Raw genomic sequence first — 13733 nt, 5'->3', positions numbered from 1 at the left:
ATTCCTGCCTGCCCCAAGCAAAAGCTATTAAATGTAATAAGGCAACCCAGTGTGATCGTATGGGAGAGGTAGGCCTCACAGTAGTGAAAAAACGAATTTGTGAGTTTTTCTCTTACAGGACATGTAAAACTTGAAAATACATGTCCAACTTTTTAAATACAATGCACCCTACCCTATGGGCTATTTAGGGCCGACCCTAGTCGGTGACATTTGTGTATTCAGAATTGTCTTTTATGTTGGAAAAATGTTGATTTGGCCAAGTTGAAATGGCAGTTTGAAACTGCACACCGGCCTGAGACATGTTTTAAAGGGCTACTTAAGTAGGTGGCACAGTAAGTTCTGTAGGTCCACTAGTAGTATTTAATTTATAGGGCCTGGGTACCTACACTTCCACTTTATGAGTGGCGTGTATGTACATTAAATGTGCCAATTGGATGTAAACCAATTTTACCATGTTTAAAGGAGAGAGCACACAGGCACTTCAGCACTGGTTACCAGTGATAAAAAGCAGAGAGCCCTAAAAGACGGAAAAAATGGGTTGAGAAAACAGAAGGCGTGAAGTCAAAACGTTTGGTGGTGACCCTGCGGAAAGGACCAGGACCAACAGACCCTTTAAGTGTCAACACCTGCTCTCCCCACATACTCTTATTTTTGATTTTTGGTTTGTTATATAATCCTTTAAAACCAAAATAAAAATAAGTTTAGATAGCTAAAGGGTGTGTTCCCCGTTGTGTGTTATTTTTAAACAATCACTTTGAAATCCATTGTTAAAATTCAGCGACAAACACTTCTGAGTAATTTGTCTCATTGTTTCCTAATATTTAAAATGTGATCCAAGTTAGATTTGTGTGACAGGCTGAACAGTATAACCCAGACGGAAACTGAGTAGTGCAGTAAGGCTTTTTATTATTGTTCTTTTCCTAGTTTGTTTTGTTCAAAAGATTACAGGTAACTATAGAGTCTTGGCTTATGGTTCTTCTCTTCGTTAAAGCTGTCGTTCTCCTTCCTCTCGCCTTCCAGGTAGGTGGCTTCTGGGAAATGCAGGTGGCTCCAGTGGAATACCGGCAAGAGAAATATGAGAACGCCAAGGTAAGTAAAGGGGTTATTTCTGGGGTTTCTTTTCAGATAGGAAAAGGGGAAAGGTAAGTAGGGATATAGAGGTAGAGTGTAGATACACCCGTGCAATGTACTAAAGGATTGTGATGTGCTTTATTTGACACACGGTGCTCCCGGGTAAGATGCAATAGTTAGATTCCTTTCTTAGTTCTGGAGTCTGCCCCTCCTTTCTTTCCCCCCCCCCATTTCACGTCTCCCCAGTTCCCTACCCCTGTGGGATTTTCCCTCTACGATCTATTGTCCCTAGCAGGGACCGTATCTTTGTAAGCCACGACCCTCCGGGGTCGTGGCTGGTTCCTGGGTTCCGTGACTCCGGCGCTCCTTCGTGGGGGTTCTCCTTCTCCTCTCCTCCGTCTTCGGTTTCCTCCTCCGGACTTGCGATGCGCTGCTCTGTTTCTCCCCGACTCGTCTCCGTCTCTCCTCCGACTCCCTCTACCTTCCAGTCGCGTACTGCCTCCTTTTTGCCGCCGGCGGCCCGGAATACCTTGAGCGTTTCCCTGGAAACAGGGAAACGCGACCTTGACGCCGCGAGCGTTCCCATGGGAACGTGGCAACGCGGATCTGACGTGTCGGGTTTACCCGACACGGAGTTGGCTGACTCTTCAGGCGGTGCGATCGGGGCTGCCCTATCACAATTTGATTTGCAGATATTACTTTGACTGGTGTAGGCCGATACTTATGAAACAAGCAATTCTTTGTGGAATTTGTCTCCGATCTCTTAAATTAAAGTTTCCTGGCAATAGATCATCAGTGAATGATAGCCAAGCTTTTATCCTGTTCCTGGAATAAGGCGATTCCAAAGGAGTTTACTGTTGAAATGCCTACATTCTTCTCTCCTCCTTCTGTTTTTACATTGGATATAGTCCAGAATGTCTTCCTTATGCATATGTCGTGTTCCCTCCTTTTGGAAATTTATGCTATTTACAGCATTCTATCTGTTGTACAAATGGAAATTAATATATACTGCACTTGTCTTTAGTTTATTATTCCTGGGTTTTGGCTATTGATCTAATTCTGGATCCTCCAACTTCATTTCGGGATACTCCAATTTCCCATTTGAACTTACCTTTCTAAACTTTGTGTTGGCTACACTGATTTTGCAGCTGACCCAGTAATCTTTTCTAGAGACTTGCCACTAATGCTCTGTTGATATTGAATGATACAAGCCTCAAGCTAGTGTGGCCGACAGACTCACTCCTACATTGTTGTTTTGGCATCTTTGCTGGTTAAGCATGGTTTACTGATTTAGGAGTGTTAGCGTAGCAGCCAAAATGTGATTCAGACACACAGTTCATCTCCTGTCTGTAAATGGGTATGTGGGACTGGGTAGATACTATCTAAAGAGGTATCCACTGCCCAAGCAGTTCAACCTTAAAATATACATAGATGTAGCTGCAACAAATACATATTGTTTGTGATTTTGTGCTTCAGTTAATACTTGAGTGCGTTCATGTTATTGTAGTATTGTTTTACTTGAGGTTTAAACCGATTGGAATAAAACACATGATAACAAAAATAGTCCAGTAATGAGAAAGTTGTGTTCCAGAGACATGGAGCTAACTGGTCTGTCAGCTTTAGCCACTTTTTGTCAAAATGTCCATAGCTGCAGTAAATGTCGATGAACCTTTACTCATAAACGCCTTTTACGAACAGACAATTTTATTTTTTTAAGCACAATTGCTTTGAACACAAATGAGCATGGGTATTATTCGCTTATAGCTTTGCCGCATCCAGTTGGTTTTAGTTAAAAACATGTTTATTGCACTGAGATGTGGTATTGATTCTCAAGAAGATGTAAGATACAGCACTTGTTCACAAACCGCTTCTTTGACCTGAGCTGGCAATTACTTCACACTACATGGCTGGGCCCCTCCTGGAAAGATTTGTACACTTTTGTGAACAGCTGTCCCTCAGGTGATCTATTATCCAAATGTTGCTTTGAATTTTGTAAAAATTTTTCCAAATAAGACCAGTGCCCTTGTCATTTACTCTTCTGCAGAACTTCAGTGGAAATTTACCGTAGAGGAATTGCAGTGCCTTTACCTTGGGGAAGTTTGTGTGTTTAATTTGTGTGGTGCTGAAGTTCAATTTCTTTTTTCAGGGCAACTGTCCTAAGCTGAATCAATAGACTTGCACTTTTTGCTCTTTATTATTTACGTATAACATCACACATGCAGCCCTATGTCTGTATGACATCACAGTTGCATGTAAGTTAGTGGCAATTAAATCATACCTTATTTTTGTATGGAACTTATCAAATTTTAAAGTTGTTCAAGAGTGCTATATCAAATTTGTCTCATGCTTAGTAGTGAGCAGGATGATTTTTATGAAGAGGAGGGGTATTTAGCGCAACAGGGAAATATTTGAAATCAGCTGCAGAATACTCCGGAGACAGAATCTGGAGTTAATTATGTCATTGATGGATTTTGTCTTTACATATAATTGTCTGACATCGGCATACTAGTGTACTGTGTCTCAAGAATCAAGTACACTTTGGTTTTAGTTGGCAATTAAAAACAAATGGTGCTAAAATAGTCTTGGGGGAGACTGTATTAGAGGCAGTATGGTTCTCAATTTTTACTGCTTATTTGTGAACCAATGAATGATGTGGTTGCAGAAGCCCATTATGGATTCAAACAGACTCAACAGTTTATGATGATGTACAGTGTTGCATTACGCAGTAGGTGTCATGGAAACATTTAAAGTAGCTCCCTCTGTCCTGACCCCAGCTCTGGATTTGTATTTAGTTAGTAGCAAGGTGGTGATCTGGTCAGCTATTAAGGAATTAAGGAAAATACCTTGCAAGTACTGATCCCAAGATGTTAGGATTATTCAAAAAGGTGCAAGTTCAACTCGATGATATGCACTACAAAAATGCACTGAAGTAATTTTTTATTTTAGGCTGCTTTATCGTATTTGATAAAAATTGAATGTGTACCAACCACTGCAATAGGTTAACTCAAATACCTAAATTGTTTCTAAGTAGGGAGTTTAGACTAGTCAAAATAATACATTTGAACTTAGTTTCCATCTGTCCTGTGAGATTGTGTGCTTTTTATCTATCAATTTGTAAGATAAAATTAGTTACTTTGAACCATTGATCATTCTTAGCACATGAGATAAGAAAGGCAGCATTGTGCAAAATCACTGCTGTTCATACAGTTTGTTACTAATATTGAACTTTTAGAATTTGATTGACATCTGGTGTGTAAAATGTTGTTAGTTCCATACAGTTTATTTGTAGTACCACATAAACATGCTTCTCTGACCTTATACAATGAGAACACTTACCTTTGTACATTGATGTAGTTCCTTTTCACAAATTAAATCAATGTAAAACTAATATACAATGATGAATATGAAAAGTGGAATTTATTTTCTTCAATGAACACGTCAAAAGGTAACTCATGTTGTATAAGAAGATCAACTTGTTTTGATACCTTTTCTATATTTTCGCTCTTTTTTCATCTTTTAATTTCTGTTGTTTTAAAAACTGCACTCTAGATGCCTTTGCAGCTTCTCCTGGTGAAACCCCTGCACGGGCAGCAGCACCAGCTACCCCCGTCCCTGTTGCAGCAGCTCTTGATGCATGTTCAGGAAATGGTGGGGTTTTATGTTGGGAAGTTTTTTTTTCTCTTTGTTAGAGTCTTAGGTAGACACCTTTTAATTGATAATCACAGTTGTGAGTAGTTGTACAATGTCTGCCACTTGTATGCCCCTCATTTTGTTTACTTGATGTTGAATAGCTAAAAAATGATAAGGGTGGCTAATATGGCAGGACTTGAATTCTGTTTTTCTTTCACAGTCAGTCTGTCTCTTTAAAATTCGTTATTGAGAAGTTACAAGATTGGTGTGAGGTGTATAAATTACTGAGAAAATATTTGTGCATAATAGGAAAAGAGACATAGTTCTTATTGTCTCAAAATTTGAGACTGGCTTGTCGAGGGAGGTGTGATGAATGTTAGATTTGGGGAGTACATTTGTATTGTGTACTTGTACAACATATATTGGCCATAGTTGTGAATGGTCTCACTGATGTCCTGCTTACTGATCCTGTATATTCTTTACTTCCCTTTCTACAAGACCCCTTTGCCCCATCTGAAGGTAGTGCAGAGACTGCTTCTGAGCTGGACCTTTTTGCTATGAAGCCAACTGAGACCAGTGTTCCTGTAGTTACCCCTACAACTAGCACAGCCTCTCCGGCTCTTGCAACTACTCCTTCTCCTCCTTTTCCTGCTGCAGCCACTACTGCTACTACTACTACTACCACAACCGCCACCACATCTGCCTCCACCACCACTTCCACCACCACTGCTCCTGCTCTAGATATATTTGGTGGTAAATTATTTTGCATAATTTCCATCTAGGTGATTTTAATTCTGGCTTGTCAAATTATTGTACCTTCTTCTTTAATTGCATGTGCATGTCTGTCGTGAAATACTTGAAGTGACAATGGCCACCATTTACATTTTCTAACCTCAGAATATTTGCTGAGCATTCTGAAAATAAACACAAAATTGATCTTGTTGTAGATTTATTTGACTCTGTATCAGAAGTACCTACAGCTCCCAAGTCTGACACTGCACCTCACATTGATCTACTTGATTCAGGTAACAAATCACACCCTCTCAGTTTAATGTTTCAATTGCATGGCTTGTGTTTGCTGCTTTATCTCGCAAGAAATGAAACATTATTTGCCAATGATTTGCCCTTGTTTTTTGAAAGATGATTTTTCATCTGCTTCCCATGGGGTTTCTCCTTTGGCTGAGAGTTCTCTCACTGCTGATCTGCTGTCCGGTGAGTGGTGGTTCTACATGTCACGTCATTTTCTTTCAAATATTATGATGGTTGTAGTATTGAAGAACTCCGCATTTAAAAAGTGTGAGCGCCAGATTGAAAACACACAGACCCTTTGTACTCTTGTAAACTTATTTTTAGCTTTAATTCATACCAGAAAAACGATTCAGTGTTTGAAGCTTAAGAGACACATTACACACTGCATAAAGTCTCCCTAGTCTATTTTGCATTTATGTGCTTATCTGCCACTGCAATTAACTAATCCCAACATCACAAATAATTCCATGTATCCAGACTTCCGTCTGCACTACATTGACTGAAAAGGCAACTGGGAAATCGATATCACTGATCTCACTATTATTAAATGTTGACTTGTTTTTAGCTTCCTTTACTTTTAGTGTGTTGGTTGCAGCATTGTGATACACGTTTTTATAAATAATATATATAATAATATATTATAATATATAATAAATAATATATCATCAAAGCAAAATATTTATATTCACATTAATTTTCATCCCAATTTGTGTTTATTCTAGTCGATGCATTTGCAGCCCCCCCTCCTGTACCCACAGCTTCTCCTGCAAAAGTGGACTCTTCTGCTGTGATAGATTTATTTGGTGGTGGGTATGATTCCTTCATTGCTGCATACAATTGCTGTATCTCGTCTAATCAGTATGCATAAAACCTGTGAATTCACACTACTGTACTTAGTCTGTTTGGCCTATTTTTACTTGTGCGATTAACTATTTTTGGATTTTGTAAAGTGTTGTACATAACTGTGGCGTTGCCTCAGTGCTCATCAAGAGGGAATAAGCAGTGAATGGGAGCGGGAACAGAAGTATCCACTGCAATGTCCACTAATGCCCCCTTGGCAGTTGAGGGTGTGAAGTCTTAGTAGTGGGTCAGCAGTCAGTTAAATGAAGCTCCTACAGTGCCCACAATGTCAAAAGTCAAAATTCATCTGACAAACGCTGGGTAGGAAGGACCTTTTTATCTCAGCCAGCTAATAATTTCATAATGACCAAGAACTCTGAAAACCATGATTGCAAATCTATTCATTGCATACCCTGACTACACTTTCAATGTATTACAGTAAACTACAAAAGCAGAATGCCAATGTACACCATGTTATGTACAGTTTGTCACATAACCAGCCACCATGTGTTATCTTTTATTACTTATTGGATTATGAGTGAATGGATACAAACATTAGCACTTTGCATTTTGAAACATCCCTAATCGCTGGTGTGAGAGCTAGAAAAAGTCAGGTGGAACATTTAGTTTGTAGATAGGCGATGATGTCAAACATCTGAAAAGGATCCTTATTAGCTAGAGGAATTGGGTGCTGTAGATAATCTGTTCCAAAGTCGAAGTCTCCTGAATGGACACAATTGTGTTGCATTAGTTATACATCTGTTTATATGAACCTTCACTGATTATCTTTCTTGATGATCCAGAAATCATAGGAAAGTAGAAGAAAAAGAGAAGGCCTTTACATTAGTGTAAGAAAGAAGTGAAAACGGGACCAGGTGTGGAATCTTTGCAGGGTTGCTGCTATACTTCCAAACTGGGCCCAAGTCTAAGTAGCCTTTCCTCTGAGGCCTCAACAGAGATGGAGCGCTTTCCTGCATGCTGGACTGGGTCGGCCAGGAAAAGCTGACTTGAATGCAGGAAGATCTGCACACATTCCAGCTTACTGAAAGTTCTGTTGGAAGGATGTGTCTACAGACTGAGGTTACCTGGGAGCAAAATATTTGTATAGACCAACTAGCCAGCAGATGTAAGAACATAATTACAATTCACTATCTTGAGGGTGAGCCTAAACCATCCTGAGACATCAGGTTACCATAAGGTGCCCACTTTCCCATCTCCTTGCCATCGCTATATTCTACTATCATGCTTTGATTTTTCTCGTTATATAAGATGAGAACTTCCATGGGACTGTTTCAAATGAAAAAAATTATAATTTAAATACATATGCAGTAATCTGTTTTTTATCCTCCTGGCTAAATGAACTGAATTGTTTCTTTATTGCAGATATGATATGCTTTTTCATATTTCCCCAATAAGAAGAGTGTTACGCTCAAAATCCATTAGAGAAGGTATCAAACAATAGAAATAAAGTTTAGTTATTGTTAGAAATGGGTTTTTTGATTGACTAGGGTATGCACCGAAGTCAGGTAGAACCCACCACTCTAGTCAGGGGAAGTAAGTTACACACCAAAGCTAACCTGTGCTCACCCCCAGTAGCTTGGCACAGAGCACCCGGGCTTATCACCAGAGGCAATGTCTAAAGCGTTTATGCAACACACTAGCACAGAAACACAATAAACATACCACAAAAGAGATTTCACGTCGGATTATATAAAAGATATAAAATATATTATGCATGAAACAAAACCAAAACAATAGGAATCATAATTAGAAGGCATTGCATGTAAGTACTACAATAGGATTCAGCATTCTGCTAATGTAAGGCAAGAAAATCAGTCTATATGAGTGAGCATTTTTGCACGCGATGCAGGAATAAATTGTCACCATAGATGCAGCAGAAAAAGTACAGAAATGGCACTTTACATTCCTGGGATTGATAGCTTCCACAGGAATGTAATATCTTGCTAGACATAAAGACCAATTTGCAGGGAAAGCTCAACAATCACTCCCTATTATAACACGTAGGGTACAGCATACTGATGCTTCTACTAAGCTTTACATATTATTTGAGGTTCTATACATAAGTCAGAGGGTCCCCTGCACACCTATTACCTGCATTACAGTAATCTCCAACTCTCAAAAATAAAGCATGTTTCTAGCGGCAATGTCTTACCACTCTCGCTGACCTCATCGAGGTTTCTTCCTGTAAGCCTATGATGGAATCAGTTCCCCCCCAGGTCGGTCCAAAATGAGGGGGGGCACACACAATGTGAATGATGGAGGGGAGGCCGCACTTGGTCCCCCCGCGTTACGAAATGGTGAAAGGAAGCTGTCCGCAGTGCAGCAGAGGGAAGCACAGGAGCTGTGGCCTCGCTCATGGGGCCCGCGTTGGTCGAAGGGAGAGGCTCAGAAAGGCAGTGGAAGTGTCCTCCTTACAAAAGGGCTAACCTCGGTGGCACTTCAGCAGTGTAGTGTACCTGGCCCGTGGGTGTGAGGAATCTTCTGTCGGCTTGGCCGAAGTCCTTGGGAAGAGGGTGCATGACAGCCATTAGTGTAAGCTTTGTTTTTGCTGAGGCAACCTGCTGCATTCATGCTGGTTGGGGTATTCCCTTGAGGTTGCACGTGTGCTGTAATCCTGATGTTCCTTTTGGTTAAGCACTGACATGTGCTGGGGATCAGAAACTTATACAGTGCTTCACATGCACTGGAGAGCAAGGAGGCTGGTCACGCACACTATGCTTAAATGCATGGGGGCAGTCTGTCACGGCCCCAGAGGACACACAAACAGTGCTCCCCATGTGCTAGAGGAGGGAGAATGCAGAGCGCTCACCATGCACTAGTGACATAAGTATAGTATTGATATAAATCACTTACCATGCTATATAATTGCAGGGGCAGGAACCAAGGCTCGCCAAACACTTGGGACCTGGGAGAGCATTTGGTAGGGGGGAAACAAGGCAGGCAGCAGTAGGCAGGTAGACCAGCACAACCAGTCCAACAGTCCTGATGGCTATCTCTCCTGGTACCTCCTGTAGGGTCCTTGTAGAACAGAGCCAGGGAGCAGCTGGCAACAGGGCAACAATAGAAAAGCAATCCAGCAAGTCCTTTAGGCCACCCAGCCAGTAGCAGGGCAACAGCAGAAGAGCATTTCAGATGAGTCCTTGAGCAGTGCAACAGTCCTCCTGACAGAGGCTTAGTCCCACTTCCAAAAGTGCTCTGAAAAACATGGGGTAAGGGCCACTGTACTTATACTCAAAAATGTCTTTGACGTAAGGGGTCACTTAAAAGAAACGCTTTCAAGTGTACACAGACCTCTTTGAACCCAGCCCTGGCTCCAGACATCAGTAGGGGGTAAATCGACCCTTGGTGTGATGGCTGGGTGCAGCCTATTGATATGTAAAGTGTGAAAAATCTCTCATTTTCCCATTTTCCCAGCCCAAGAAGACTGTCAGTATGCAGATGGATGGAGATGCCTCTCCTGTTGCATCCAGCACTTCCTGTGTGGTGGCTGTCTGGAAAGTATGGATAAAGAGTAACTGTCACTCTGCCGTAGACATGGATTGGTGTCAGGCTGCAAAGCACCTAGAGTTTTAAACTCTTTCTAAAAGTGGCATTTCTAAAATAGTAATGCAAAATCCAACTATACCAGTAAACCGGCGTTTTCACTACCATGCCACGCATGTCAACACTACTCCTTTCAGATAATAAATTACCACTTAAAATTAAATAAGGGAATTCTCAATGCTAACCTATGAGAGGAGCAGCCCTCACAGTAGTGAAAAACTAAACAGGCCGTTTGTCACTACGAGGGCATATAAAACATAAAAGCACATGTCCTACCTTTTATCTCCACAGCACCCTGACCTTAGGGCTGTCGAAGGCCTACCTTTGGGGTGACTTGGGTGTAGTAAAAGGTGAGTTAAGGCCTTGGCAAGTATTTTGAAATACTAAGTTAAGGTGACAGTAAACTGCACACACAGGCACTGCAGTGGAGGGCTCGAGATGGGTTTGAAAGGCTACTTCTGTGGGTTGTGTAATCTATGCCTGTACCTGTACTAGCCAGGGCTAATTTACAGGCCCTGGGTATATGCTATACCACTTTAGAAGGGACTAACAGATACATTAAATATCCCAAACAGGTGTAAGCCAACCATGCCATGTTTTAGGGGAGAGAGCACATACACTTTAGCACTGATTAACAGTGGTAAAGTGCCAAGACTCTCAAAGCCAACAAAAAGGTGGTCTGAAAACTAGGAGGAGGAGGGCAAAACGTTAGGGATAACCCTGCAGAAAGGGCCATTTTCAACATTTATCAATAAAATAATTACATGGAAATTAAAGTTATGGGGATTCAACAAAACAAATATGTATTGAAATATATTAAATTTGAACAAATTAGGAAAAGCCTATGAAAGTGTCAAGACTGGTGCCTGGCCTAGATACACAGGAAGAAGGTTGAAATTATTCATTTGTGACTCATTTAGGACCAGTACTGTGTGTTTATATGCACACCACAAACTAAATTTAAAGTAATTCACACATTCAGTGCTCCTGAAACTGGGTGTGCTGGCTAGAATAAAGAGATCTGTTCAATTCAAAGGGCAGGCAAAGATCAGCCTGCCTAATTTGTAGTCCAGCGAGGTGGAGCACCTCACCCAGCTGATGAAAGAAATGCTGTGGAAACCTGTACTGGTGGAGTACTTGCCTCTGGGTACAGCCAGGCACCGGTCTAAGCAATACATTTGCTGGGAATATGAAAGAAAGGCTGGGGAGGAAGAAGGATTCATTTTCAATTATAGATGATCAGGACACTATTTGAAGGCAGTCCACTGCTCATCTGAATTAGACATCCCTTGCTGGAGCAGAGAAACCGGCAAATACAGGCCAGCAGAAGAAAATAAAACATGTGACACCTCATATTTGGGTGCAGGATGCCAAGATGGGTTTGAGTATTAGCAACACTTAGCCATATCAGTAAAATCTCAGATTGTTAGGCTTGGCTGTCCTTTTAACATTTACTCCACAAGGTAGCAGATATTAGCAGGTTGCACATACAACACCATTGCTGTCTTTTGGTATTATAAAGTAACCTAAACACCAAATTAGTGTCATGTAGACTTACACTACAATGTTTGAAAGTAAATTGTAAAATATATGCATGAGAAGAAACTTCTTTTTGTAAGAAACTACTGTATGAAAATGAGCTCTATTTTGAGGCAAACCTTGCTAGCAAGTTGTAACAGTTTCAATAATTGGGTAAATTGCCTGCAAGTAACCCATTACTGCTTGGGCAGCATTTGGTCACAAACTAAAGTTCCGTTATCATGTTATTTAACAACCTACTAACAAATTGGATTCTGTTTTGAAAGCATGCCATGTGAGTAGTCCTTACAGAGGATTCAAGAAGGCAAGAGTGGGCTACATAACACTATTAACAGCCTCATGACTTCAAGTGCAGCCCAGAATGGAAACATTAGAATCCTTGCTCTACCAATCCCCCTCAAGTTGTCCCAAGACAATTGTGAGCACTGCTTATGACCTCACATATTACATAATTTGTGACCGGTTAAATTACATTAATTATGACATCACTGATGAGATTTCATATGGCATCATTGATGAGTGTAACTCCAATACTCCAAGTGCGTTTGTCTGGGTCAAAGACTTACCTCTTCTGACTTAGCCTTTTTATGTAGCTCAGAGCCCTCCAGCAGAATAAATTTGAAGCAGTATCCGGTGTAGCTGCATCAAAAGTGGACACTTCTTCTGCAAGGTCCACCAGACAGTTCCTGAGGAAGTAAAAAATCTTCCCAACTCTCATGATTCCTGGACCAGATCATTAGGGTTATTTCTATGGCTCTCTGGATCTCAAGGGCAGCACTTGAGGGCCAGGACTCACTAGCGCGAGGACATCAGCAATGTAATTTCCAAGTACAGTTGGTACTGGTTAAGGGATCACTTCAGAAAAAAAGACAACTTGCAGAAAAGAATTGCTGCTAACTGACTCTTGGAGTCCACTTCTTTGTCCTGGGCACACGAGGGAGCAAGTGTAGTCCTTCAGGCTGCTGTCAGGTCACAGGCAGCAGGTCCAGTCCTCTTCTGATCTTCCACTTGACCAGAAAGTGTTTTGAAGAGGGTACCACAGGATACCACATTTATGGTTGGCACTAACTAATCGGTGGAAGGGATTCCTGGCTCCTACCTTACCAGTGAGGTAAAGGTTAACACTTTTTCAGCAGTTCCCGTTTGCCCTACTGCCAACAATCCCACAGGATTCCCTCACTTATAAAATCCAAGATGGGCAACCCCTTCCCCCCGTCTGCAGAATGCTAGTGTCCACCTAGAGGTATGGCTAGGGATTTGAGCAGTCCTATGTGTCCTCTCCAAACCAGTTAGAGGGGTAGCTTCCTTTCAACTGGATTCAGATCCAGCCTGGCTAATTTTGGACTTGAGGACAAGAGCTTTCCTTTCTTAAAGTCTCTCCTTGCATTAGGTTATGAATGGGCAGTTCTCACCTCTTTCTCTTTCAAGTTAATGAAATTGCTTGGGCCACCCCAGGTGTCCTTCCTGGGCTGATAACGGTCAAATGCCCAGCACCCAGCCAGCCTGTCACCAGGCCCAAGCCATTCATTTGTCTGGGAGCAGTTTTCACACTTCCTTAAGGGGAAGTACATTTTGGGAATCTGCTAGAGGTTAATGCAAACTAGCCTCTGGGAACTTCAGGCAGAAAAGGGGTAACTTTCTAAAAGTGACTTTTTTTTAATAAACATTGATATATTGATAGTAAAATATTTTTGAATAACTAGTTTAGTTATTTCCAATCAAGGGTTATAGATTCATGTTTATAGCCTATACTGGCATTTTCTAGCATCCATTTACAGTCCTGCCATTGGAAATACATTTTGGGGGCTAGTCATTGGAGGAACATGCCAGATTTAATTTTGCACAAGCCCTACTTTGAAATATTAGGCACCCTACATTGTGGGCGACAGGTTGTTCTCAGGGGATACTTATTAATATTTAAAAGCAGAGTACCCACCTGTCAAAAGGGTTATTTTGACAAGCTTGACAGCAGGTTTTTGGCTGCTGCAGCAAGACTACACAGGATAGGAGTAAAACCCCATTTGATATGGCCATTCGTGGATGGCACAACAGGTGCTGCG

General features: G+C 41.3%; 1 protein-coding gene and 1 long non-coding RNA gene across 3 annotated transcripts in view; both read left to right on the top strand.

The window, feature by feature from the left end:
* Nucleotides 1-1018: 1018 nt before the first annotated feature.
* Nucleotides 1019-5726, top strand: LOC138259099 (uncharacterized). 2 transcript variants are annotated; one of them, XR_011198637.1, is made up of 3 exons: nt 1019-1089; nt 5200-5454; nt 5649-5726. It is a non-coding gene; the product is annotated as an uncharacterized lncRNA (long non-coding RNA). The 2 variants fall into 2 exon arrangements; XR_011198636.1 differs by lacking the exon at nt 1019-1089 and adding an exon at nt 4643-4719.
* Nucleotides 5727-5816: 90 nt separating this feature from the next.
* The window catches only part of LOC138260161 (clathrin coat assembly protein AP180-like), a 71818-nt gene continuing 63901 nt past the window's right edge, over nt 5817-13733 (top strand). Inside the window, exons 1-2 of the mRNA XM_069208400.1 lie at nt 5817-5913; nt 6453-6536. Coding sequence (XP_069064501.1) covers nt 5817-5913; nt 6453-6536 — 181 coding nt within the window. The remainder of the gene's footprint in view (nt 5914-6452; nt 6537-13733) is intronic.

This window comes from Pleurodeles waltl, chromosome 2_1, assembly GCF_031143425.1.
Source record: "Pleurodeles waltl isolate 20211129_DDA chromosome 2_1, aPleWal1.hap1.20221129, whole genome shotgun sequence".
Taxonomy (NCBI): domain Eukaryota; kingdom Metazoa; phylum Chordata; class Amphibia; order Caudata; family Salamandridae; genus Pleurodeles; species Pleurodeles waltl.
Note: the sequence above shows the minus strand (reverse complement) of the source record. Positions and strands in the feature narration are given on the sequence as shown.